The sequence below is a fragment of the Takifugu flavidus genome, chromosome 1 (assembly GCF_003711565.1).
Source record: "Takifugu flavidus isolate HTHZ2018 chromosome 1, ASM371156v2, whole genome shotgun sequence".
NCBI lineage: Eukaryota > Metazoa > Chordata > Actinopteri > Tetraodontiformes > Tetraodontidae > Takifugu > Takifugu flavidus.
In genome coordinates this window covers 2,561,451-2,587,424 of record NC_079520.1, presented here as the reverse complement: position 1 = coordinate 2,587,424, position 25,974 = coordinate 2,561,451, and the positions used below count along the sequence as shown (strand labels likewise).

Genomic DNA, 25,974 nt, shown 5'->3' with positions numbered 1-25,974 from the left:
GTTGGTAAAATTGAATCATCGTTTCAAATTTAATAAAAAAAAATTCCTATTACACCATGAACGTGAACGCCCCCGATTGTTGTGAGAAAAGGACGTCATAAATGTGCGATTAAAGTCAAAGTTTAAATATCCCAAACTTACTTTAAAAATACCATTAAATGAACAAGTTGTGGGTGACAATCTGACTCTTTTTAATAAGATGCCAAAAGAAGACTTTAGGTTACAAATAAGCTTAAATATGTTCTGCACATATTAGACCCTCCCCCCCCACACCTTAAACATATTTAAAAAGACACTATATGCTTATTCAACAACTATATTTTCCATAATTTTACACACAAGGAAATGTTATAACTTGCATCACTTGATTTAAACCAATCATATCAACTTATTACACAAACAACAAAAAAGAGACAAAAATGGGAAGAACTATTTGCCTCATCTTATTAATATGTCATATAATGAAACTTAAAGGAAACCTAATAATTTTAATCACAAAAGATCTGTACTCTAGTCTTGAGTTTGACAGTTCTCTCCCGTCTCAGACTCCAAAAATGATTCTGAGATCAGCCAGGGAGAGCTTGGTGGAGGTGCTTCCTGTCCCTGACAGCACATTCTGGGCCAGCTCTTTCTTCTTCACCTGCAGTGTGGAAATTTTCTCCTCCACTGTGTCTTCACACTCAAACCTAAAATCACAAAAAACTCAGTTCATCTACAGAATTCCTACGGGTAAGAAGAATCAGGCGGAGTTTAGGGGGGGTTCACACACGTATTAGCTACACAAACACAAGACATCCCGCTGGTTTTTACCGGTGGATGGTGACATCTTTAGTTTGTCCAACCCTGTAGATTCTGTCACATGCCTGATCCTCTAAGGCTGGATTCCTGTAAGAGCAACATGGCAGGGAATTAGGAAATTACTTTCTCATTTATCATCATTGTTGTTGTGATTAACAGTTGAACACACACTTGGTGAGCAACAGCCATTCTATCAGAAGCTATGGTGGATACAGCCAACTATATGAAGCAAAGGTAAAAGAAGTTGGGCTGCCATGTGTGTGTGTGTGTGTGTGTGCACATACGTGTGTGTGTGTGTGCATGTCTCACCAGTGCATGTCAATGAGAAAGAGGTGATTCCCTCCAATGAGGTTGAGACCAACTCCTCCAGCACAAAGTGACACCAGCATCACCTGTAATGTTAATGTGTTCATATTTAGTGACTCTTAAAAGGCAACAAATAATCCAGCATACTCAAAGGAACTTACTGGGCAGGATCACGGAATCATTGTTTCGTGGTTAAAGAAATATTTAACTGGGTGAGATTACCTGTGGCCCTTTAGAATTGGTGTTGAATTCTTCCACCAAATCCATGCGCTGTTTGGGATTGACGGTCCCATCGATGATTCCGTATCTCAGCCCGATTCTCCGCAGGTGAACGGCTACAATGCGCAGCATGCTGGTCCACTGGGACACGATCACGCTACAAGTTACCAGGGGACATGCCGACAGGTACTTTACAAGTCAGAATATACAGTCTATAGGTGTACGTGACACAAATAGAGCATCAAATGGTGATAATGGACAGAAAGGTGGGTTCTGAAGAACCTCCAGAAGAACTTCACAGCTGATCCGAACGTTTTACCTTTTCTGATCAGAATCATTCTCTCTTATCATCTTCAGTTCAGAGAGAATGGCAGAAATCTGGAAAAGTGAAGAATAATAAGACATTTTTAGTATTCAGCTTCTTGTGTGGTTTTATTCTCCTGTTCAGGTGAAATCAGAGGTGCTGGTCACTGTTGGCTCCCCACCTTTGTGCTCTCACTGGTCTCCTCAAAGACCTCTGAGGGGAACTGGGTACCATTTAGGGCCACGGTATCTTTGGGACCAGCCTGCGACGGGCTGGAAGCGAGCGACAGGGCATTGAGTTGCTCCTCGAGAGACAAAACGATCCCATCTCCATTTAGCTCAGAGGAGTCCAGAGTCTGGGGGGCAGAAGCCAAGAAGCTCAAGCTAAGCACGTGTCTACTGCAGTGTGAGGAAGATCATCAGTGCACGTGAGGACACCTTTTTAAGAAGGGACAGGTGGCAGCAACACTGCCGGAGGCGCAGCAGCAGAGACAGGATGTGGACGGTGCTGGAGGCTTGTTGAGGCTGTTGGGAGCCCGACGCAGCAGAACCAGTCTGGGACAAACCAAACTCCTGAGCCACTGCAGGAGGGAGAAGCACATGCATTCTTCTGATCCAGCCACACACAGCGATGATAAAGATGAACTCTCTCTCTCACCAGAGAGTAACTTCACCTCCCCACACCCAGCGCAGTGGTTCAGGACAGGCTAGTCATTCAACTCTATTTAAAGAGCATTTTAAAAAAACAAACACTGCCACTATTTTCAATAATGGGGCTAATTTCCTCTTTAGTTCCTTTGTGACGCGTGGGTTGCACGCAAACTTGGATCCTCAAACTCGGTGGATTGACCATTTATTTCGGTCCCTCTCTATCCCGCCACACCGGTGCACAGGTGTCCTGTTCATGAATGAACTACAACCACTGAAAGTTTATCAAACTGTACATGACCAGAGCACCATAGCAAATGAATAGACCTGTCGGATGGACACCGTGACTGTGCGCTCGTACAGATGAGTATAAATAGGTAAAAGCTAACTGGTGACCCACCTCTGCTAAAAGGATTGGAGCTGGAAGGGTTTCCCTTGTTCACATCCTTTTCTTCGTGCCTCTTCAGGTAGTTCTGCAGAGTGGATCTAGAGGACAAGAGCAAAAAGGCTCCAGTTTCTTAATGGTGCTGTGCACAACGGAAATAACGATGTCCAGCTGTTCTAAACGGGTTTGACAGACTCAACCTACTCTCCTACCTGGACTGGGCAAAGACCACATCATACACCGCCTTTTCATCCTGGGACAGTTTGAGCCGATGCACCTCGCACGTCCGGTCAGGCAGAGTCACCTGTAAAATTTGAGTTTATTCTGGATTAACTGTTGGTTAAAGGTGTGAAATGATGTGAGATTACAGCTCAGCCGTGCTCGTGTCTACAGTTACTATCTTTGAGTCCCGATCATCCTACCAGGGGTGATCCTGCAGCATCTTTCTGATCTTTGGTGCGTCTGAGCAGAAGACTCCTGGTCAGGATGTTGAGTCTCTCTCTGCCTCTCCTTGAGCCGTTGTCCACCTGAGCTTTCCACAGCTTGAACTCATCAAATGGAGAACAGCGCAGAAACCTGACAGATGGATCAACATTGCTGGAGTGGTTAAAGTGCATCAACGAGGCCATTTCTGCAGTGTTCGATAAGGAAAAGCTTCTCTTTTATAACTCTGCCTCCTCTGTGAGTTTTTGTCTTACTTGAGCAGAGAGTACATGTCCAGCAGGTTATTCTGGATGGGAGTTCCAGTAACAGCCCAGCGGGCATGAGCCTTCAGCTGACACGTGGCCACGGAAGTCTGCACTTTTGGGTTCTTGATGTTGTGGGCTTCATCCAGAACCACTCTCTCCCAGGCCACCCGGAGTAGAGTGGACGATGACGGAGGAGCCTGATAAAAATAAAGTGATGAAGTGTTCATGCATGTAGTTTCATACCTGTCGTCACTGATCATAAACACTGGCCAATGTCAAAAGAACCTCTCGGAACAGCCGAGAGAGGAAGATTTTCACCATAAATATGTTTCTCACCACATCATCTTTGTTTGGTTTCTCAGCCTCCTCCTTCTGGACTGGGATCTCTTTAGAGACCAAACTGTATGTGGTCACCACCACATCATAATCTGCAAGTCTGAGGAGCAGAGAGTGAAAACTAAAATATAAATCATCTAAAATGATAAAATGAGAGTCCGTTTAGTGTTGCTTAAGGGGTTCATTTTCAGAAAGACTGGATTCGTCCAGGAGGTAGTGTGCACGTGTGTGAGCGTGTCAGTGGGCCTCTCACGCTCTAGCACTCTTCTCACGGTTGGGACCGTGGTAAAGGTACACGCTCAGTTTGGACGACCTGACGTGTCTGTCGATCTCTCTCTTCCAGTGGTGGATCAGAGAGGCGGGACAGATGATCAGAGTTGCTTTAGAGGCCACGAGGGTGGAATCTGAGTGGTAGATCAAAACGTTAGAGGTGGGATTGCCTTTGTTTTAACCAAGAAAAGTGGAGAAATTATACTAGTTACCTGTTTTGGAGAGCCATTTATCCAGCTGTATCTCCTTTTTCTTATCTTCCCCCTTTTTCTTATCTTTCTGGGTCAGGATGAGTGAAATCATGGTCAGGGTTTTCCCTAGACCCATATCATCTGCTGCATTTAGACAGAAAAAACAGGGTAATTTGTGAAATTTATGCAAGAAAAAACAAACCAGATGTCCCCCCCAAAATTGAATTTCTTGGCAGCAGTGACTGCTCAGTGGACTTACCCAGAATGCCTCCACAGGGATTTTGAGTTTCTCTCCACAGCAGCCAGGCCAAGGCTCTCCTCTGGTGGGGCAGGAGCGTCACCTGATCAGAACAGAGCGGCGTTATAGTCAGAAAGCAGGACAGAAGCTGCTGTGACTGATTCATCCCCTGACTGGAGTGTCTTCACCTTAAGGCCTCTGGGGTCTGGAGACTCAGCTTCAGCACCTGGGCAGGACTCCAGAGATTTGTGGAGATGGTCAATGGCCTCGCAGGTGGCATTTTTCACCGCCATCAGGCGGTCTTCAGTCATCCGGCCACCATATAAGGCCTGAGCTTGTGAGTTTGCTGGAAAGATATAGACATGATTTATTTAATGACAAGAGAAAATAATAGATACAATTATTATTATCATTTCCACCAGTTCCCTGCTCGGCCTACCTCCGGACATCTGAGAGGATCCGTGGCGTGACTGGAGCCCCAGAGAGCTGCTGGAGGCCTGCTGGGAGGGACCTGAAGAAGGAAGACTTGGGAGTAGGATGGTGCCACCTGGCCGGTTGAATGGGTTTACCTGGCTGTTACTGGGACTAGTATCACGACCACATGTTTTGATCTGGGACTCTGAAATTGCAGCAAATATTTGTTTATTGAAATGCTGCTGCTGTCAGACTTAACATCTTATCTGCAAGACTTTGAGGGAGTTACCTGGCTGAGAAGCCTGACCGAGGCTCAGAGATGTCAGGGCTTCCTCCAGCTCTCTGACCTGGGTCCGCAGCCTCTCCCCTTTATCAGGCAGTGCAGCCACATTCACCGCAGACAGAGTGGCCTTAACACCAGGTAAGAGATGGAGAAAGGAGTATGGAGCGGTGTTCAATTTTCGTTGATGACTAATCTTTTACACCCACCTTCTTCTGTTGGAGCTGAGCAGTTAGAAGGTTACGAAGTCCTCTGGGATCGTCCTGAGATTTGATATTGGAAGCTGGCTGAAATCCCGGGTAGGTGGTCAGGACTTTTTGAACAGCAGTGGCAGGAGACTTCTGAGCAGCAGGTTTCACTGACACCAGCACTACATCATCCTCATCCTGGCCTTTGCTGGATAGATGGGAGTCTGTGGATTGCGATGGTTTGTCAGATGTACGGTGGACGGTGACAGAGTCTTTGGAAGTCTGCGTAAAACTGCTGGGTGAGGATTCGATGCAGGTTTTATCTGTACTGGGTTTCTTCGGATCTGAATCCTTCGTCGTCACACTTACTTTCTTCATATTAACAGACTTGGCTAATGAAGGAGAAAGATTTTTCTCCGCTTCTCCAGGCACTTGCTCACTTGCATAGTTCACTTTCTCTTGTAATTTCCCCCCACCATTCACTTTGGGACTGTTTTTCTCTTTATCTGGAACTTTCTTCTTTAACTTCATTCCCGGTGGGAGGTCTTTGCTTCGGTAAGTGCCAGAAATTTCTGATTTCAGATCATCCTCTTCTTCCGCAACTGCAGAAACAAAATTTTCTTTTTGATGAGCTTTACTTCCTTCAGCTGGGGGACATGCCTCCCCATCTTTTGCCACCGATCCAGCACCTTGCATCTTTCTCCACTCAGAGTCTTTGTCCTTTTCTGGAGCCTTAAAAGGGTTTCTGACAGACGGCAGACAAGATGGCAGCTGCTGCGTGTGAGATAACGGGTTTCTTTTGTCTTTTTTTGGCTGGAGTAATAAAAGGAAACAGAGATTTAAAAAAAGATTAATATATAATAGCAGAAAGTTTGAGAGAAGTCCAATTTTATGCTTTTGTGATATAGTTGCATATTTCAATTCTCTATATTCCAAAACTTTTAATTATTCCACAGACATTTTATAGATATTAAAATGATTAATTTGGTCATACTGCACTCCATGGCACATTTCCACACCACCGCTGGCCTGCGTTTTTCCCCTCAATGCACCGGTAGAACAGCCTGGAAAATAGCAACCATTGCAGGAGGGATTTAAATCAGTGAAACAGAGGTGATGTTACATAAAAACTCTGGTTGTCAAGCCTTTACAAAAATCCCCCTGTGCACAAACTCACCTGTGACTCTGTTGTTGTTTGTTGTAGACGAGAGCTTGGAGTTCCACCACTGAGTCTTCATGCTGAAGGCAGTGGGATGGTGAGATGCTGGAGGAGATGATAACAATGATAATGCAAGAAAAAACGCAACATAATCCGTGCTTATTAATGTGGGATGAAATAACAGGGTCTGGCAATTATGTGAGTTTGATCACACATGAAAAATGTGAAATAAGATTTGTACTAAATGTTAAAAAAAAGAAAAAGGCAGTCATGTATTGGCAAATTACCTGGTAGGTTGAGAGAAGTCACAGCTTTGCTTGTCAACGCATATGTAGAAGCTTTTTCCTTTACTTGGTCCCTCTTTCACGCCCGTTTTTAGCATACACGTGGTGCCTGTTTAGAATCACGGATATACATGGAAAAAAGTAAAATAACTGTTGTGGACAACTGAATTGTGTTCCAACACTAGGGAATAGCGCAGAGATAGTGCATTGAAAGTCATACTACTTTTAAGAGTCATGTGTATTCGTATTTTCGATCGGGAGGGTCCCCGGATAAATGCTAACGCCGTAAATGGTCACAAGTAACCACCAAAAACATATTGTTCTTTACCATGAACGCCGCACAAGATCTTTTCCATTGTTCTGACCGGTCTTGAAACAGAAATTCACAGTCATGGAACGCAGAATTCAGAATTTTTGTATCTGCCAATCGCAGCTGTCAAAGAATGCTTCCGGTTTATACTTATCAGTTTAAAATGACTTATTATGCCACAAGGCTCGCATTTTTAAATCGAAAACCCGGACAAAATCAGTGCATTTAAAAATAAACGATAGGCATAAAATAAATGATCTGGGGAAAGAAATTTCAATATTTAGCTGCTCGTTTGTTTCCTCTTTTCAAAGATCAACGTTTGTTTTGAAATATTTTGACAGGCACGATCTCACCGGAAATAATTTTTAAAATGTTTTCAATTTCTGAAGCAGAATATGACCATCTACCGCCACGCTAAAAAAAACCCCAACACAATCCAATTTTAATAGTGTACTATTAATATTATTTGTATATTAAACAAATTCAAATATATAGTTGACTACAATACCCAAATGCATCGGTCTGTTGTCCTGTCTCGCGGGCTTTGTTTTGACATGGCGCCATACTTCGAAAGTTTTGTCAACCGTGTTTTACAGAATATGCCGTTTCTTGGTTTTATTGCTTTTTTATGTTAGTGTTACTGGAAAACACGCGTCATGATCGTTTTTATTAACGCAAGGATATTGTATGCCTCGTCACTAGAGCTTAAAAACTGTAAAATAAGCGTGTTTATCAAACGAAGGCGCTGCCGGGGGTCAGCGGGAAGGAGGACGCGGAGCCACCAAACTAGCAATGAACGCGACCGACGCGAATTAAGTAAACCACAAAGTTAAAGCTGATTAGTTTGGATGCTCTAGTTAGCTGCATGTCGAGGAGGCTGTCATCAATTCATTAGAAACGGGACGAGTTGTCGTCGCACTAGTTGGTGCCGTCGTGAAGCAGACGTGACGAGCAAGGCAGAAACGTTGAACTAAGACGTTTCTTAAAAATAGAGAACATGTAATCGTAAACCGGCTACCACATTTAGATTTCTTGGATCAGGACTCATCTGGGCCGCCAGTTTTGTGAGGTGCTTATAGGCGGCGTGATTAAGACCACTTAGCCTGTCACCATAATCTGGCGTTGAAATCCCAGATTAGTTTGTCGTGCATTGTTATGTCATCTCCAGCCGGACTTCACTTCTCCCAGGCAGACTTCTTGGCACGGTGGATGCCGAATAGCAGCCGAGCCGGGGTAATCCTCGCTCCTTGCACGGGCGGTTCCAGCGCCCCGAGGCTCCCGTCAGCCGAGGGACCAAACGACTCCTTCGTCTCCGACTTCGGCCCCCTGCCCGCCTCCGCTGACAGCAGCTGCGTTGCCGCGGATGGGTGTCCCCGTCCGCCCGGGGGAGACACGGCTGGAAGTGACGGGCCCCTGAAGGGCCGGTCCCCAGATGGGGAGCTGGACTCTTTGGACCCAATGGAAAGGCCAAAACAGCCTCCAACACTAACGATGAAACTAGAACAGGTAAGGCCAGGAGCTAACACGTTGGTTGATAACCAGCAGGGATATTTTTCCCTTTTATTTTGTCAGGTTTTATTTGTGACGCCTGGCATCTATTAAACTAATCTTAGCTGTTTATCTCAGGACTGCCAGGCCGCGCCATCATTTCCAGCTCAGCATTCACACTAAAATAGGCCCACGTGTCAGCCAGGTCGCTAATGTCTAATATTATGTGCAGTTGAGAAAATGGCAGGAACACATGCAAGAACAGCTACAAGCCCAACAGTTGGAGGAGCTGCTTCGCCTCCAGGAGGAGCAGCAGAGGCTGCTGGGGAAGATGAACGGCTCTCAGGACTATGATGCAGGTAAAGCTAAAAAACAAATGAAATAACCTCAAATGTCAAGCTTTTGTCATAACATGGAGGCCGCCTCATAAGAGAGATAAATAGGTGTTCAATTAAAGCGGTGTGTTCTGCGTAGGCAGCACACAGTCCGAGGAATACGAGGATGAGGACAGAAGCCTTTCTTATCAACAAAGTGACATTTTGCCACCAAATAATGAGGCCTTGACTGAAGACTGCACCAGAGGAGAAGACAAAGCCTGTAATGACAGGTAGATATTCAAATATTCCATTTGGTATTTTAAAAAAAGACATAAACCCAGCAAAATCACAGTGGATGTTTGTCTTAACTGTGCTTATTTTCAGACCAATTAAAGGACAGAAGAAGACTTTTGAGGAGCTGTTGGAGGAGCAGCTGAAGCTGGAGGAACAGAGGCTGAAGTCTGCTGAGCAACAGGTCATAGATTATATAGAATATAACAAGAAACATCAGCAGTAAAAAGATTAAACCATAAACATTTCAGTACTGTTCATTGTGGGCAATAGAGTTGCAAGTGGACATTGACATTACGTGTTTGATAACAGAGCCAAACTGGAGCTGACGCCCTGGAGGCACCTCCCAAGAGGGCTTTTCTGAAGCGTGGCGAGGGTCTCTCCAGATTTACCAACCGCAGATCCTCGTCATCCAAAACGGAGGATGCAAAGGACCCTAAACCGGGCGTCCTGGCCAAGGTCATTTCCCGCAGCAACTCTGAGCCGGCAGTCACCCTGAGAGGCAGCAAAACTGCGGCTCAGCGGCTTCCTGTCCAGCGTAAAACCGCCTCACTCAACAAGGAAAACCGCCAGAGAGGGTTCAGTTCATCACCTCAGCAAATCGGCCGTGACCACAGAGGGGAGAGGACAAAGGTTTTGGGCAGTCACCAAAGACAGAACACAGACAGGGCTGCGTCACTTCAGACGGACCAGGGAGCCTTTCAGAACAAACCGCCGCGTGCACGGGAAGGAAAGGAGCGGAAAAAAGTAAAGTAGGTCTAGCAGCGAGAGTAACCCCTGAGCACGGCACGCTGCCAGGCCCCTTCGCCAAACAGGGGGGCGCGATGAAACCCCCCGTGAGGAGGGAGGACGAGGCTGGTGAGAACAGGTCAGAGGAAAACCCCCAATCATCAGGAGATGAAGTCCCAGAAGAAGTGTTGGAGTTGTCGTTCCAGGAAAAACTCCAGCGGTGGGAGTGTGACCACCACGCAGAAAGTATGGAGCTGGGAGAGTTTGAGCTGCTGGAGCAAGCGGCCGAAGAGCTCTCGTTCTCCTCTAATTCCTCTTTCGTCACAAAGGTAAGGTGGTTTTCTTCTACATTTCAGAGTTTTCCGTAGAACTTCAGTTAGATGTCGTTCATACGGAAGCTAATCAGTTTCCTGTGGCATTCAAGAGTCTGCTCTGTGCACGTAGATCCTGCAGATGGACAGAATGAGGGCCGTCCACGGGCTTCCACCACGACGGCTGTCCTCCACCCCAGTTAAGGCACCTCCCAAAGGGGAAATTAGGAGATGCAGCAGTCTAGGAAGTAGTGGATTTGAAGATTGCAAAGCTGATCTAATGAACTCGGATGCACTCAAGAACAAAGTGAGCGTCCAGGATGCAGAGGAAGAAAGACGTGTCTTCGCTGACGTTTGGCCTTGTGGTGGGTATCACTCTGAAGGTCAGGAGATTCTGACCAAAGAATCGAAGCAGCCCTACGACAAACGCTCCTATCAGGACGAAGATTCAGCTTCAGAAGCGTCACAAAGTGATGATGCTGAGGGCGAGAGTGTCCTCAGCACCGCCGAGTCCACGCTGATCGAGGACAAAGATGAGCAGGACAGGGTGGTGTTCGATGACAATGACACGTGGAACGACCAGGAGGACACTGTGGTCCCCACAGCCAGGGAGAGCCCCCCACCACAGCGCACCCTTCTGAGGAAGGTGGCAGTGTTGGACAAGGGCGCAGTTACTGGTTCAACCAATCAGAAGTCAGATCCCCCCCCAGCCTCTGAGCTCATGACCAAGCTTTTCCCCTCACTGAAGCCAAAGACCCAGAATGCACCTGTCCCTCCCGCTCCTGAATCTAAACAGCCACAGGAGGAGTCAGGTGAGACTGACGTGCAGTCATCCAACCATATTTTCCTCATGGACCGGACTCTAATCCTTCTCTAATGCAACACTAATGAACGTCCACTGAATGTCGCCGATTTGACAGGTCAGAGTGTCCAGTCCAGACTACTGCGGGAGAGACTGGTCGAGCTGGAGATTGAGATTGAAAGATTTAAGAAAGAGAATGCTGCCCTCACCAAACTGAGAGAGGAGAACGAGAAGAATCGGGACGTTCTCAGGTTAAACGTCTGCCCGTAGTGGTTTTCATTTTTACTGCCCGATGCATTTAGACAAAGTTGCTTTTGTCCCGCAGGAAAGAACGGTTGGAGTTCGAACAGATGAAAGCAGTGGAGCTGGCCAAGCTTGAAGAGTACAAGAAAGAGGAAAACCGCAGGTTGCAGAAGGAGCGACGGATATTTGAGCGGCACGCGTCAGCTGCCAGAGCCATGCCGGACAAGAAGGAGCGAGAGGAGATCCAGGTGAGTCGCAGAAACGTTAGCAGCAAGCTAGCAGCGTCACACGTGAATGCTGAAGCCGTCTGTTGTCCCCGTAAGCTGTTGAAGCAGCAGCTGAGCTCCCTGCAGGAGGAGCTGAAGGGGAAGGAGAGCCGCTGGGCCAGCGCCCACAACAGGCTGCGCCAGCAGATCGACTCCCTCCGACAGGAGAACGCCTCCCTGAGGGATGAGGTACCCGCCTCGTCTTTGGAACGCTCTCAACACGCGCAGGCAGCTAACCTTGTGACACCAGGGTGCTTTTCTTGTTCAAGACTCGCGTGCTGGAAAAGCTTCGCCTCAACGCCTTGAAGAACAATGTTGCTAATGCAGAGAAAGTCCAGAAAATGAGTCCGAAAATGCTTGAGAACAGCACGTCAACCATAAGCAAAGGAGTCAAATTTGCTGTAAGAGTGGTTTTACTATTTTTGAATCATTTTGAGCAGGTTTTTCCAAGTGTAAATGTGAATGGAACCCTAATTTATGCATCACCATGAATAATCCTATGAGTATTTTCTTTCCTGCAGAGTCCTCTTGACTCCAGGGGGAGTGGAAACCCACCACAGAGCAGCATGGCTGCAGCAGCCAGGAAGAACTCCAAAGAGGGAGGTCAGTGTGTCAGATTCTTCCCACAGAAAATGGGGACAGCCTAAAAACTAAGTTTTGGATTTCCATGAACACATATCCTCTGAAATTATAATGTATTTTGGATTTCCACCCCACAATTTAACTTTTTATACAGCCATGCAAGCTTACGCCTGATTTGACGTCATTTTAGTTTGCAAGTGTGGCGCCCCCTTGTGGCCATTGAAGGTATCGCAGACCAACTGAGCTCCATGTGCTCATCATGTAACAGTTGTTTAATTGTTGTCTTCAGGGATAAAGAGCAGCCTCAGGAAACCAGCCGCCTCCGAATCGTCTTCCACCTCCCTTTCGAGGACAGTGGAGAGATCAACAACTGCCGGCAAAAGTCAGGAGAAATCATCAAACCCAGAGAATTCCCACAGTTGCTCACCAGTAAGACATTTCCTGGCTCCAGTCAGTCACTGGAGGGTTTTATAAAAAGAAAATATTCGTAATAATGTTGTGAGAATGTCGACATCTTTTTCAAGAAACACAATGTGCTGCCAAATGAAGTGGGCAGTGAGCTCAAAGAACCAGAACCAGCTGATCAGGTCATCACACACTCCGATGGAAAGGTGAGCAACTCTCAGCAGCCCAGGACGCCCCGAACACTTCTGGGATCACACCCGTTCAGTTATATTAACCCAAATAAACCCTGGTGAATTCATCCATCACCTGAAGAGTCGCTAGGTTGTTAAAATAGGAGGTCTTAAACAGGGTTTGTGGTTAACGACGTCACGATGAAGGACCCGGCTCTGCTCATTTCAGACCGAGAAGGTTCTGACCAATGGAGATCGCCTCGTCGTCTTCCCCAACGGCACCAAGAAAGAAGTGTCGGCAGACGGCCAGACGGTCAAAGTCACTTTTTTCAACGGGGACACCAAAGAGATCACCGACCAAAGAGTGGTGAGGTCCGACGCCTGGTCCCGAACCTGCTGCCGGGACACCGACACGCCGCCGTTTAGCTTCACTGCCTCCTCCCATCGGACTCCTAACGCAGCTCTGCTCTGTGCTCAGATCTACTTCTACGCCGAGGCCCAGACCACACACGTCACCTACCCAGACGGCATCGAGGTCCTGCACTTCCCCAACAACCAGACAGGTAGATGAGCAGAGCTCCGACAGGAAATGCAAACGGGAAATACAGCTTTTCCTCTCCTACTCCAGAAAAACATTTCCCAGACGGCCGTAAGGAAATCACGTTCCCAGACCAGACGGTGAAGAACCTGTTCCCCGGCGGCAGGGAGGAGAGCGTGCTGACGGACGGGACGGTCATACAGGTCAACCCGTGAGTACGGCGGCTCATTCAAACGCTCTAACCTCCACCCTGCTTCAGCCTGAAATGCTCTTCCAGGGACGGCTCCAAGGAGATCCACTTCAACACGGGCCAGAGGGAGATCCACACGGCCGACTACAAGAGGAGGGAGTACCCCGACGGCACCGTCAAGACCGTGTACAACGACGGCAGGCAGGAGACGCGCTACCCCACCGGGCGCCTCCGAGTCAAAGACAAAGACGGCAACGTGGTGGTGGACAGCAGAGGGTAGAGACCCGGCGGTCACCACCAGTTTCAGCTCGTTTCCTGTTGGCAGAATTCCATAATGTTACTGGTTAGAAATACTTGAATGTTTGGAAACCACGAACACCAAGTTAGACAGTTGTGTTCCTGCTCTTCTGTTGTCTTTGTTTTGCCTTAAAAACATGTTGGAAGGTTTTCTGTCTTTAAATATGAATTAGTTCTCCAGCATTAAAAAGAGGTGGGGGGGGTGATTAAAGCCACTGAGCTGCAGTGGGAATGAGATGGAGAAATCCAGGGGGAACCGGGACTCTGAAAGTGGTTTGTTTACTGATAACTTTTAATTTATTGTTGAGTGTATTTATTTCCTACGTTGTGTATATATATATTTTTTAAATAAATTGGCTTTTTAAAAAGGTTAAACTGATGTCAAAGTGCAAGAGATCAAGAATATCCAGCGGAGGCATCAAACTCTTTATTCTGTCAAACAAAAACGTTTCCATGGTTACTCAAACGAGAAGCAGCCAGATTTGTTAAAAGTTAAAGCGCTGCAGAGAAAATTAAATGGATTTTCAGCCAAATGTACGACGCAAGAACAGCAGTCAAAGAGCACAACTGACAAAAAAAAACTTCTGTTCTTGTTAAACAGGAAACCTGAAAGAAAAAATAAATAAATAAATATATATATATAAAAAGCAAACAAAATATCCTGGGCCCATTTTAACTTGAACCTTATCAAACCTCTGGTGTTGCTTACCAATAGTTACGGGGCAACACTTTAACACACACTATTAATTTACCTTTTGCATTAAAGAGTAAAAACAGAGCTGCTCCATCTATGAGAAGAATAAACTGATTGTTATGACGACCCCGTGTGTGTGTGTGTGTGTGTGTGTGTGCAAACCTACGTGAATAGCAGCTTCTGCCTCATTCCAGCTCCGCCAGGCCCTTCCTGACCAGAGGGAGGTGCACCAGCTCCCCCTGTGTGTTGTACAGCAGCACCGTCAGCTCCGGTTCACACGCCTGCATGGAGGAGGAACACGGTGAAGAAAGGACGCCGAGGTCTGAGAGGCCACGTGAAACGGGCGATTCTGACCACCACCGAGGCTCTGACGCTGGTCTGCAACAGGTCGATCATCTCCATGGTGGCCTTCAGGCTCCACCCCGGGCAGTAGGGCAGCATGATTTTCTCCGTGTTGTCACTCGGGGGCTTGAAGCCCGCGACCTTCACCTTGAGGACTCCAACGGGGAACTTAAGCAGCTGATCTGGTATCTGCCGGATCCTAACAGGAAGTGTTGGATAGACATTAGATGCTGGATATTTACTCCCACCCAGCTCGTGTTCTCATATCTACCGGCCTTCTCAACGGGATTATGCAGATACAAACTCAGGTCTGGTATTGAAATGATCTTCTGCGGTGTACGACAGTCATACTTGCTGGTGGGCAACGTGTCGTCTGATCCAAAATCAACATGATGGACCATGACCCGAACAGGCTCCAAACTGACAAACTTGACTATCTTGGCCCTGTAGTAGACCCCGTCGCTGTACTCTGCCAGGCACGGACAATCTGATGGACACAAGCACAACACAGCCAGGAAATTGGACCTTCAGTTCTGATCGATTTAGAGTTTTTACTTCTAGTAAACTACTACTGGCCCCGCCTTCCTGCTCACGGGGAGTCCAGGACACAATCTTACCAGGAGGAAAATCGCTGAGTCGGGGCAGATTCCTGACATCAGCGTTCGCTCTTTTCAAAGCTTCATTAAGCGTCTCGCCGTCCACTTTTAAGTGAGCTGTTGCTTCTAAAGGCTTTAGGAACAGCTGCGGGACAGTTATTCAGCGTTAACAACAGCTTAAGTTAACGCGAGGCTTAAAATCACACTAATTCTACCCAAGATCTTCCTGACTCTGTGTTTACCCTATTAGGGGTCCACAAGTGGCAGACCTGGGCCTGAAACTGGCTTCCCTTCTGTGGCATGTCTGGGTAAATAAAGGATCCAAGAATTGGTTCCGCTGGATCCATGAGACCCTGGAGATGCCAGAAATGAGCATATTAGCTTTACATTAGCGCTACGTAGCTGGACAATGTTATATACAAATGTCCAACCCAGACGTTCTAACAACAGTACCTCAATGTCCAACTTCCATTCATCCGGGGAGTTGAGAGACGTCACAGCGAGCGCCTGAGATGCAAAGACATTTATGATACCTGACAATCAGGAACCAAAAGCTTAAATAGGAGTGCTCACGCGCACCTTTGGAACAGAAACGCAGCGCTCCAGAGCACCGTGCTTATGAAAGCTCAGGATAGTGTTGAGGCTCATTGCATCGATGAAAAGCTCCCCTGAGAGAGCAGCTCTGGGCTCTGATGGAAGCTCCTAACACACACGGACAAAACAGCCACAACTCATTTGCTGTTTCAAGCGTGCAACTAAAAGGCTCCACGACGTCGCCGCCCTACCTTGACGTCCACGTCCAGGGTGCGGTTCAGAAGTATCTCCCTCAGCAAAGCTACCGCGTCCAACTGCCATTTCCCACCAAACTGGAGAAACAGGGACACGATCTTAACGACCGACACACAACAACAGACCATCCCAAAGACCGCTGAAAGGACTTAAAGCTAACACGCACATTCCATGCTAAAAATGATCTGCTGAATACGAGACGGCGGATTAGAACTACGACACAGTTGAAGTTTCACTTTAGATATTTTTCCTACAAATTCAAGGTGCAGGCGAGATGTGGATCTTACGGGGTTGATTCCATGCAGCTTGCACGATAAACAGAGTTGAGGTACATCTTGGCAGAGCAGCACAGGGTAGACGTGTATGACTGGGATGTTCTCCACCAGACCCGAGTCCACGTGCTGTACCTGCCAACAACCACGCCATGGAAGAGAAGACTCCATTACGCCACATGTGGCAGCATCCTGAATGACTGGTGTGACGCTGACCTTGACGAACTCCCCCAGCACTTCCACCACCTCTCCCCGGTACCAGAGCATGTCAGAGCCCATGACAGCGCAGCCCTGCACCGACTTCCACTCGTAACACTTTGGTCTGGGCAAAGTCTTCATGCGCTCCCCGACTGTCTCCATGAGCTGCTCGAACTGACGCTCTGACAAAGACACCGACAGCATCAGGACGGACTTCGATGTGAAGCGAGTTGCAGCCTCGCTAGCAGAAATATTTAAAAAAAGCTGAACCTGCGTTTTGGGTCCTCATGTAAATCAGACCATCATCCCCAACAGCTGTCACTCTGATCTGGATCTGACCGAGCTCAGGTAACTCAGGGGGGAGGTAAGACGTCGTCTTTACCTGAAACAGACATATATAACGACATATATAACGACATATATAAGGACAGTCAAATGTACAGCCACGTCCACCATCATTTGGACAGGAACCAGAACTACTAAATTACGCAATAGCACCTTTTCAGCTGACACGAGGGCGCGAGGAAGGAGTTTTGGACGAGCGCGGGTCGCGGGGACGCCGATGCGAGACGGTAACGGACTATTAGCCGACGCTGATCTAAAGGTTCTGGTGTCGTCAGCTTGTGCTTCCATCACTGGAGCCTGTGCACCAGCCTCTTCGGGGGTTTCATCAGCAGCAACTCTGTAGAGGAGGGAAACGTTTAGGAAACAGGCAACGGTTCTGACAATGAGCTAATAACCGGCACAGCTAATTTAATGTGGTATTCTGTGTATGAAGGCTTGTAAACGACAGACCTCGGCTTTCTTTTTCGAAGAGCCAGGCCCTTACTGACGAGGAAGTCTGCAATGCTGACAAACTGCCCCATCTCCTGAGAGCAGGACAGTGTGACAGGAACTGGACTCAGATCCTTCACCTCCTCCTGCAACAGGTCACAATATCAAAGATGCAACAGAGGAACATGGATCAATCAAAAAGAGAAGCTCCCATCTTGGTCTAGTGTCACATTCTGAGATAACAGTGGAAAAGTATGGAGATATATAAAGAGATTAGGAACCTTGATGGTCACGACTGCCAGCGCTCCAGTCAAGAATTGGGAGATTACGTCACAGGCTGTCGCCGTCCAGGTAGATTGACCTCCTGCTGGGCTGTGAGAGGGAACCAGGAAATCAATTTAGACCAGTTTTTAATTGTTGTTCCTCCACAGTTTTAAAGTATCCTCAGGATTGAATATATCATCTAACTGAACAGGACTAAGAGAATCAGCGTAATCTTCATCACTAGACGTGCAGGATGTGTTTGATGCACAATGAATGACAGTAAATTTGACATAAGGATGGAAACCTGATATCAGACACAGTGCACTCCAGTGCAAAAGACCCAATCAGGGATGGAGGCAATGGCCGCAAGTTGCTGATGTGGAGCTTCACCCTGTTGCCGTAGTCACAGAGCATCACCTGTTACCAGGGATACAGAGAATTAGGCAGGAACACCGGAGCGAAGGATAAAAGACAATAGGAACAATAAATTAGGACTATTCTGAGGGCCTGCGTACCTCTGCAATGTTGCTGGATGTTAAATCAGAGCAGATTCTCCCTCTCTTCCAAACCCCTTTGTTGTTAGCAACACAGTACATATCTGTCCTCCACTCAAACCCATCGGGGGTCTCCACGAGCGCACAGTCCTTCAACAGCTCACGCACTCTGAGAGAACAGCGAGAATCATGAATTCACTGCAGCAGATGACTTGTTCAAATTACAAAACATTCTTTCTGCTGCGTTTAAGGGGATAAAAACATCTGCTGACCTGCTCAGGTGAGCGTCATTCTGGGTGAGCTGCACATAGAAGCTGCTGGGAGACTGAACGTGGCTGACTCTGACATGAAGCTCTTTGAGTTGGGCGGGGAGCTTCAGCGTTGGCTCGCACATTAGCGACTCCTCTTTATGCTCACCGGCGACGTCATAAATTGTGGTGACAACATCACCAGCAGCTAAACCAGGATCAAGCAGGGGGTCCCACACAACAGGCTCATTAGCAGAGGACACGGCATCGTCAGTCTTAGACCTGTAGAAATAGATATTCAGTGAGGAGACAAGTGGGGATTGGCCAGGACTAGACTATGATATGGCAGGTTACATTACAACAAACTTCAAATTCCTCTAACCCTTGTTTGAAGCAGGCCAAGCCCTCTCTGACCAGCAGCTCAGCTATGTTGGCCGTTGGCCCGTTCAGGTCACTCTCAAACAGTCTGACTGGCAGAGGTTCATGCTCATGCTTGACTTCTGATGGAAGAGAGGCAGCAACAATGTTCAGAGTAGAAAAATGATCTGAGTTCTGTTAGTGTCTGGCAGTAATTCAGAGATAAACACACCTGGATGCACAGAAACGACAGTGACCACCTTCTGGAGCGCCAGGCTGGTGAATCTGTCGGTGCAGGAACCATCCCAGGTTTTTCCATCACGTGGAACGATCTCTTCCAAACAGCAATTGATTGCCTACACAGCAGATAATGCACTTGTCGTGTTGCCTGTACCAAACCTTCTTTTAACACAGTGACTTCTGAAAGATAATCCCAAACATTATCAAAAAACTTCATTCACTATTGACGCTGCCGCTCACCATGATGGGGAGGGCAAAGAAATCATCCTTAATCCTCCTCAAATCTTTCACTGGCACCACTTTTTTGTTGCCTAAATCCACATAAAGTATCTCCACTTGTCCTTCTCCTGGATGACCTAATAAAGAGGTAGAAACCATTTGTCATCACAAAGTTTGTTCACGTTTTTCTGCTATTAGTTCTTGGGATATCGTATCCTTACAAGGGTCACATGACACAGTTACTACAACTATATAATACGGACACATACAGTCCTCACCTAGAGCCTGAGCCCTGTACCACAACCTGTCATCAGCACAGGCGACGTAAGCTTGTCCAACGACAGGGTGGCAAACCGTGAGGTCGTCTGCATTGGCCACGGTTGCTGCATTGTAACAATCCTGAAGTTGGGCTGAGAGCAACAGGAGCTCCATGTTTTCAACCTGGTGAGAAGAGCAGACGTAGGAACTACTTGAGGCGTCATGACTTCCTGTTGTATCTAAATGATATGCACACATAAACTATTGTAGTGGGGCACAGCATGTATTGGTACCAGCTGAATGTAGAAGTCAGCAGGATTATTGATGTGGGACACCACAGCGTTGAGCTCCACGTCAGTCTTGGGACAGGGAAGGTGGAAGTACGTCAGTGGCTTTGCCTCCAACACCACCGGAGCATAAAAACTTTCAGAAAATGACAGTGTCAGCTGAAAGAGTTGACGTCAAATCAAATGACTTTCTGATCAGTCCATGTACCTCGCCACTTCCATGTAAACAAGGTAATGTCTGACGGAGAGGGGCGTATCACAGGACTGGTCATTGGGGGTTCTAATGAGGTCCACCAGTAACGAGTCTCTGTCCTGACCAAAAATCCTCATCTCCAAAGCTGATGAGCCCACCACCTTCTTGAACTCCACCGTGGCCTCTTGGGTCCATCCTTTAGCCTGAACAATTGGTAAAACGGAATCTTCTATGTTAAGGAACCGTCACATTTGAAAACCATTATGTTGATGTATACATACAATTTAATAGACAAAACGACACCTATAACCACGTTAAACTGATTGTATACTACGCATCTTCTCTTTGGCCTTACTAGACTGTGGGGGACCAGGTTCTTGAGCGTACATCTGATGGCCAGAGGAGCAATGCTGTGCACCTGCACTTTCTGTGCGTCCTCCACCTTCCTCATGTGCCTGTTTACGACGTCCACTGGAGCCCCTGCAGACCCCTTCTTTCTGGAAAAGGTGTCAGGAGAGGGAAAAGTGCATCTGAATAAGTTTGTACATTGTCAAGACTGTCTTAGAAAAGGGCTTCAGCATTGTGGAACCAGAAACAAGATTAGAAAGAAGTGCTACTTAATAAATGAATAGGTTAAACTGCCCAAACACTAAGAAAAGGTTCATCTTTTTGATCTATGCTCCATCTTTAATCAGATATTTACCCCGTGTCCATCTCGGTCTCCCTCGCTATGCTGATAGTCTCTGTGATGCCATAATCAATAAAGAAGACCTGGACACTTGTGAGCTGGTCAGCTGGACAGCATCTGACAGCCTCTGTAAAACCCCTCTGAAAGAGCTCGGTAATGTGGGCCCTGGCCCACAGGCCCTCTTTCCACTTCACAAAAATCATTGAGCCTGAAAGAGAGTAGAGACAGTCGAGTCAAAGGAAATAAATGAAAATAGCGCAGCGCTGCGTGGAGTTGTGCCCGATGCGTGCATAAACAGGACGGCAGACAGATATTATTAGATGTTGCACTAACAGAACACAAGCAGGCTTTTAAAGAACATTTTAGCCATCTGGAATCTTGGAGTTTGTGTTTGCCATATTGTAATGTGTAAAAAAAACCAGGTGCACCTGTCTCCACTACATCTTTGGATGTAAAGCAAGAGCTTTTCGTGGAGCAGAAGTAGTTGATCTTCTTGGAAAGGGTCATTATTTCTGTTGCTTCTGCCAGATACTGGACATAGAAGTGACTCGGATTCACAATGTTAATCACCACTACCCACATGGACACTAGGAAAGAGGTAAAAAAAAGGATTATTCAGTGGCATAAAAGGGAAGATGGTTCATTTAAAATGACAGTGAAGAGAAAAGAGAGGCAGAGGAAGACAGCCAGGGTATCAGGATGTGACACTATCTCAGTCTGATTCATTGGTGGGAACTTTAAATTGTCGTGTAGACAGCTTCCATGACAGATTATGGAGGACAGCAACAGGTGTTGTGAACAGAAAAACAGCACCTGACACAAATGCTGATGTGGTGAAGCGAGAATTAAAGAGCAAATGAATCATTTAGCGGAGCTAAAACTATAAAAGTGTGTCTCTAAAGTGCAAACGGGTCAATCAAAATGAAGATTTTTCCTTACTATTTTTCATCTTTGCTATGCGATTTCTCCTTTTCCAGAAGCTTCTAGATTTGCTCTTAGCCAACTCAGGGCCAGTTGGTGGGAGAGCTACAACACAACAAACATTCAAGTGAATATGGACAAGCTTTGGACAATATGGACAAGCTTTGGACAATATGGACAAGCTTTGGACAATATGGACAAGCTTTGGACAAGCATGCAACCAAAGCAGACCCACCAGAGTCTTGTTGTTCATCTACAATCTCCTCAATGATTACATCTGCAAAGTCCTGGTTTGCTACAGGCTTTTCCTGGTCTGGTTCATCCAGCTTGGTCAGCCTATGAGGATACACAAGCTGTTACAAGTAGCCTGGTTTGGGTCCCAGACGTTCGGTTTTACACAGGTGTGGGAGAAAATGCTGTAAACCAAGAATGCTTTCAAAAATAAAACGATTGTTTATTTCGATCCATTTACAAAATGCAAAGTGAGGGAATAAAAACCAAAGGGGAAACTACGGTGCACTTGCAAAAGGTCAGGGATTTGGCAGGATGGCAGCCATTCCTATGATCAGCCAATTACACCAATGTCCCATGTCGGTTGAAATAGTCATAACTGAAAGAGCGACAGCTGTGCAGGAGGCTTAAACTTTGATAGCAAGGTGAGGTCCTTGAAGACAGATTCGTGTCACAGGTCAGACACTAAGTCAAAAATGAGCACACAACCAGACACAAGGTGGACATCCTGCATCAGCAAGCTCTCTCCAAGACAAGTAGTTCAAACCAGAACGTGTAGAAAAGCAGAAACAAACGAGCGACGTGGAGGATCAGTCACAGTAGTCGGCCAAGGAAACCGTGCAACAGACGCAAAACACATCAAGCTGATTTCCCTTTGAGGTTGGAAGACATCCAGAAGCGTTATCAGCTCAGAACTGGCAGAAACCAGAGTGATCCAGATACACCCATCTGCTGTCCATATGGGTGTACCTGTCTGTGCAGAAGTGGTCCTCATGGAAGCCAAAAAGCCTGACATCTCAGATAGAAACAAGGCCAAACAGCTCAACTATGCATTAAAAAACCAAAAAAACAGGCAAAAATGAAACAGAAAAATGGCAGCAGATGCTCATGAGTCAAAATCGGAAATATTTGGAGGTGTCTTGCAAGTTCGGAGCTGCATTTCTGTAAATGGATTTGTAGATTTGGTCAGGATTTATATTCCCTTAATGCTGAGAAATGCAGGCAGATATTTATCCATCATGCATGATCCATCATGGAGGCGTGGGATTGGCCCCAGTAGCATTGAAGCAGCCAAGGACAATAAGAACTGTCTTCTACGAAGGAGAAGTCCTGGAGGTGATAGCATGCTCCCCAGAGCCCTGATCTCAACACCATCGAGCGTGTGTGGGATTACATGAAGGGACAGAAGGATTCCAGGACCTGGCCAACGTCTCCAGAAGACCTGTGGTCAGTGCTCCGACGTGTTTGGACCAATCTAGCGGCTCCTTAAAGACTGTGGCCAAGTTTACCAAGAGATGCTGTGTTGAGGGGTGGGCAAACTCAATGTCTGTCTGACAGATTTATCCTTACAGCATCTTTTCATACCTGCCTTAATCCTTTGCACACACAAAGTTTTCATCACATGTTCACACCTCGACAGCACCTTTAACCAAATAAAGTGATTCAAACTCACCTTTAACAAATTAAAAGTACAAAATCCTGCACAAACCACAAATGTCAGCATGTTTGCGAGCCATCCAATCTAGTTTAGAAAGCTTTTACCCCTTTCTTACCCCTTAGGAGGACCAACTTCCATCTTCAGAGACAATGAGAGATTCTGGTTCTGATCTTTCAACTGGAAAGAATAGCTGGAACAGAATTTAAAGCACCTTCTATAATCTTCACAGATCCGCAACCATATTAAGCAAAACGGCAGACAAAAAAATAAACACAGGTGATCCTAAACATCTGCAGACAAGTAACTCAAACCTCAGTCCAGAGCCCAGAGAGACGCACTCCATATCAAAGGACTGGCAATCAGAACCATGCAGGCTCTCCATGACCTGTTGACAAACACACGATTTAGCTGCGGGATCAAAGTAAATAAACAACAGAATGACAGTTTATAGAATGACAGAATGACCTTATCAAGCGCACAGTTCTGCTTCAGAAACGGGGATTGGCGGACTTCTCTGGCCCACTGGATGGCAACGTTCAGAGCCGTGATCTTCTCCTGGATGCAGCACAGCTGTTGTTGGCTGGCGGGAAAACGCCGATCAAGCTTTGACAGCTGGTTGAAATGCCCGTCCTTCCTGTTTATAAGGACATCGGAGCCTTCCGTCAGGAACACTTTAGACAGCAAAATGCCACCTTCTCATCATTACCACTTCTCAACAGCATATGAAGCCTTGGCAGCCATTTTTTGGATCTCGTTCTCCAGCCGGACTCTCTCTCTTTCAATCTGTTGTTCCCGACCAGCTGCCAGAGTCTGCAGATCACATCCAGGATCATCTATTTGTGTTCTAAAGTCAAAGTTTCTCTGGGGTGTGTTTTTCCATAGCTCACCTCGTGGATTTGTTCCAGCTTGGTAAGATTCTGAGAGGCCCTGTCCAGGAACTCATCAAGGGTCCGATCAATCTTCTCCATCTCTGATGGCTGAATCAAACACAATCAATATGTGGCTTTAACTTTTTTCCTGGCTTAAAGAGAAATTAAATATGATAATACCAATCTCAAGTGTGCATATCTGCATTAAATAGTTACAATAGCTGAGGACCAACACCGTTAAAAACAGCAAACGGACCTGTCCCACATCCTCAGCATCTCCATCCTCATCTCCAGATGTTGGAAGTTGGCTGCAGGTGTCATTTTTTGCTGGGCTTCCTTGACTGAGACTTGACAACATTTCAATCGAACAACAATTACCAAAGACAACAATTTAAGTGCGTCTCACTAGGAATAAATTAAATTATTCGGTGTACTTTTTCATCCTGCCAGTGTAGAAGCGGTCAGAGGTTCTTCTGTCCGCCTGGAATCCACCTCCAAACTGGAGAAAACAGACTTTAATGTATTACTATGTCATTGTTCACCAAACTTGCAGAAACAGAAAGGAAAATGTTTCAGGCTTTAATTTGCAACTACTTGATACTTAATATACTTAATTGAAGGGTAAATGTGAATAAAGAGTCACCTCACAAGCTGGACATAGGTCAGGCCGAACAGACTGCAGGCAGAAGGTGCACAAGATGTGGCCACATGGCAGCACATGAGGGAGGCTGATGTCGAGGTCACAGGCTTCTGGAGGAGCAAACAACGACCTGGTCACCATTTTCACACGGAACCCGCATCTTTTAATGCGCATCTTTAACGAGTTCGCTCATTCATTTTTTAACTCGGTCGAGACTAGCTTAACAATAAACCATAAATGCTTCGACCACAACCTCCAGATGTTTTTATTTATCTGTTTAATTCGTTTAATTAAACAACATTTAAGGCTCTGACCCTCGCCATACTGACTCCGCTAAGGGCGATGCTACATGCTAGCTAGCAAACGGACTTTTTAGAACGCGACGGAATATGAGCCTCGAATGAACAAAGCGTTGAACTTAAAGCTAATGTTTATCCAAATATCCCACCAAGTTCGCCAAATTGTTCGCTGCAAAAGCTGCAGCTGGCAACGCTTCCCTCCATCTTCGATAACTTCAGTTTTTGGGGGGTTTTTTTGCTTAAAATTGTTGCCGTCTCAGACCGGACGCGACTGGTGCCCTGTGGTCACGTGACCCGCTGGGCGCGCGCCACCTTAGAACTTGATCTCAAAACTTACGATTTTTAATTTAGCACGAATAAATGTTCAGAAATCGATTTTTGTTGTTGGTTTTTGCCCCCAAAGCTGCACATTTAGCCCGCACACATTACCTTTCCCTCAAACAGAAAGACCTTTTCCATATTTATCCTTCATTTTGGACATTTTGGGGTTTCCTCCCCACAAATATAAGTAAATTTTGTGATAAATGTCTACATTTGTTACACGACGCGTGCAATAAATACAGTATAACACAAATTACTCTATTAAAACAGTGTAGTGCGTACATTGTAGATACACTTGATTGTAAAGACGTAATGTCGAAATTGTTAATATTGACCACATACTAATTTATATAAACAGCCCAAGCTTATTATAATTTATTGAATCATATTGAACGTCAGTATGGCTAAATAGTGATCATGTATTCTTATTTATGACCACTAAGGGGCGCCAAAGACCAAATCACTTCAGGCGATTTTAAGAAGAAAAAGAGATAATACAATTTTTTCCCCGATGCACTTTCAAAAAATATATACAAAAGATTTAAGTCATGTTACATAAAATTGTCTAATCAAGTTAAATTAAATCCGACAACCTCGCCACAGAATATAACTACGCTTCACCTTCCCACCTGTAGAAAACGCGTTTGAAGCAATGGGATATAAAGTCGATGGGCTTCATGGGCTTCATGGTCTGT

The 25,974-nt window shown here is 46.2% G+C and overlaps 3 protein-coding genes across 4 annotated transcripts; 1 reads left to right on the top strand and 2 right to left on the bottom strand.

Annotated features, from left to right (window-relative positions):
• Window positions 1-167: 167 nt before the first annotated feature.
• Window positions 168-8,333, bottom strand: LOC130536627 (transcription termination factor 2-like). Of its 2 annotated transcripts, none has more exons than XM_057052709.1 (23): window positions 8,129-8,333; window positions 6,712-6,817; window positions 6,443-6,529; window positions 6,260-6,329; window positions 5,287-6,078; window positions 5,087-5,207; window positions 4,823-5,002; window positions 4,572-4,729; window positions 4,405-4,486; window positions 4,167-4,289; window positions 3,938-4,088; window positions 3,685-3,784; window positions 3,358-3,545; window positions 3,082-3,235; window positions 2,872-2,963; window positions 2,675-2,760; window positions 2,065-2,207; window positions 1,809-1,982; window positions 1,643-1,701; window positions 1,327-1,480; window positions 1,108-1,190; window positions 811-885; window positions 168-686 (listed from the first exon to the last, which is right to left on the bottom strand). In XM_057052709.1, exons 2-23 carry the CDS (start codon window positions 6,804-6,806, stop codon window positions 542-544), a joined length of 3,312 nt encoding a protein of 1,103 aa, XP_056908689.1. In that variant the 5' UTR covers window positions 6,807-6,817; window positions 8,129-8,333; the 3' UTR covers window positions 168-541. The 2 variants fall into 2 exon arrangements, with proteins under 2 accessions (XP_056908689.1, XP_056908679.1); XM_057052699.1 differs by lacking the exon at window positions 8,129-8,333 and adding an exon at window positions 7,037-7,495.
• Window positions 8,174-14,022, top strand: cenpj (centromere protein J). The gene is given in 18 exon segments (XM_057052688.1): window positions 8,174-8,524; window positions 8,739-8,865; window positions 8,981-9,113; window positions 9,208-9,298; window positions 9,427-9,859; window positions 9,862-10,172; window positions 10,288-10,966; window positions 11,075-11,207; window positions 11,282-11,447; window positions 11,523-11,654; window positions 11,735-11,866; window positions 11,987-12,068; window positions 12,337-12,476; window positions 12,572-12,658; window positions 12,852-12,989; window positions 13,101-13,185; window positions 13,251-13,371; window positions 13,438-14,022. Coding segments are annotated over 18 exon segments (3,534 nt in total). The 3' UTR covers window positions 13,631-14,022.
• Window positions 14,023-14,052: 30 nt separating this feature from the next.
• On the bottom strand, window positions 14,053-25,241 carry rnf17 (ring finger protein 17). Its single transcript, XM_057052645.1, has 38 exons — window positions 25,108-25,241; window positions 24,663-24,769; window positions 24,454-24,518; window positions 24,276-24,366; window positions 24,038-24,127; window positions 23,857-23,960; window positions 23,616-23,784; window positions 23,462-23,535; window positions 23,266-23,340; window positions 21,717-21,817; window positions 21,500-21,586; window positions 20,989-21,147; window positions 20,576-20,768; window positions 20,228-20,369; window positions 19,888-20,075; window positions 19,686-19,815; window positions 19,413-19,575; window positions 19,156-19,271; window positions 18,908-19,031; window positions 18,701-18,818; window positions 18,343-18,600; window positions 18,092-18,239; window positions 17,881-17,993; window positions 17,594-17,684; window positions 17,334-17,458; window positions 17,037-17,220; window positions 16,809-16,920; window positions 16,557-16,720; window positions 16,356-16,475; window positions 16,065-16,145; window positions 15,859-15,981; window positions 15,733-15,786; window positions 15,522-15,632; window positions 15,301-15,424; window positions 15,035-15,170; window positions 14,696-14,882; window positions 14,508-14,622; window positions 14,053-14,253 (listed from the first exon to the last, which is right to left on the bottom strand). The coding sequence occupies exons 1-37, from the start codon at window positions 25,160-25,162 to the stop codon at window positions 14,527-14,529; spliced, it is 4,578 nt and encodes a 1,525-aa protein (XP_056908625.1). The 5' UTR covers window positions 25,163-25,241; the 3' UTR covers window positions 14,053-14,253; window positions 14,508-14,526.
• Window positions 25,242-25,974: the final 733 nt, after the last annotated feature.

Excerpts from the sequence above, each read along its gene's own strand:
- rnf17 (XM_057052645.1), bottom strand. The coding sequence starts at position 25,162 with ATGGAGGGAAGCGTTGCCAGCTGCAGCTTTTGCAGCGAACAATTTGGC. Across the intron at positions 20,076-20,227 it reads ACCTGGTCCCCCACAGTCTA|GCTAAAGGATGGACCCAAGA; the intron begins GTAAGGCCAAAG and ends CCAATTGTTCAG. Across the intron at positions 14,883-15,034 it reads GACACGTTGCCCACCAGCAA|GATCCGGCAGATACCAGATC; the intron begins GTATGACTGTCG and ends ACTTCCTGTTAG.
- LOC130536627 (XM_057052699.1), bottom strand. The coding sequence starts at position 7,064 with ATGGAAAAGATCTTGTGCGGCGTTCATG. Across the intron at positions 6,079-6,259 it reads GAAATGTGCCATGGAGTGCA|CCAAAAAAAGACAAAAGAAA; the intron begins GTATGACCAAAT and ends TTATTACTCCAG. Across the intron at positions 1,983-2,064 it reads ACCTGTCCCTTCTTAAAAAG|ACTCTGGACTCCTCTGAGCT; the intron begins GTGTCCTCACGT and ends TCTGCCCCCCAG.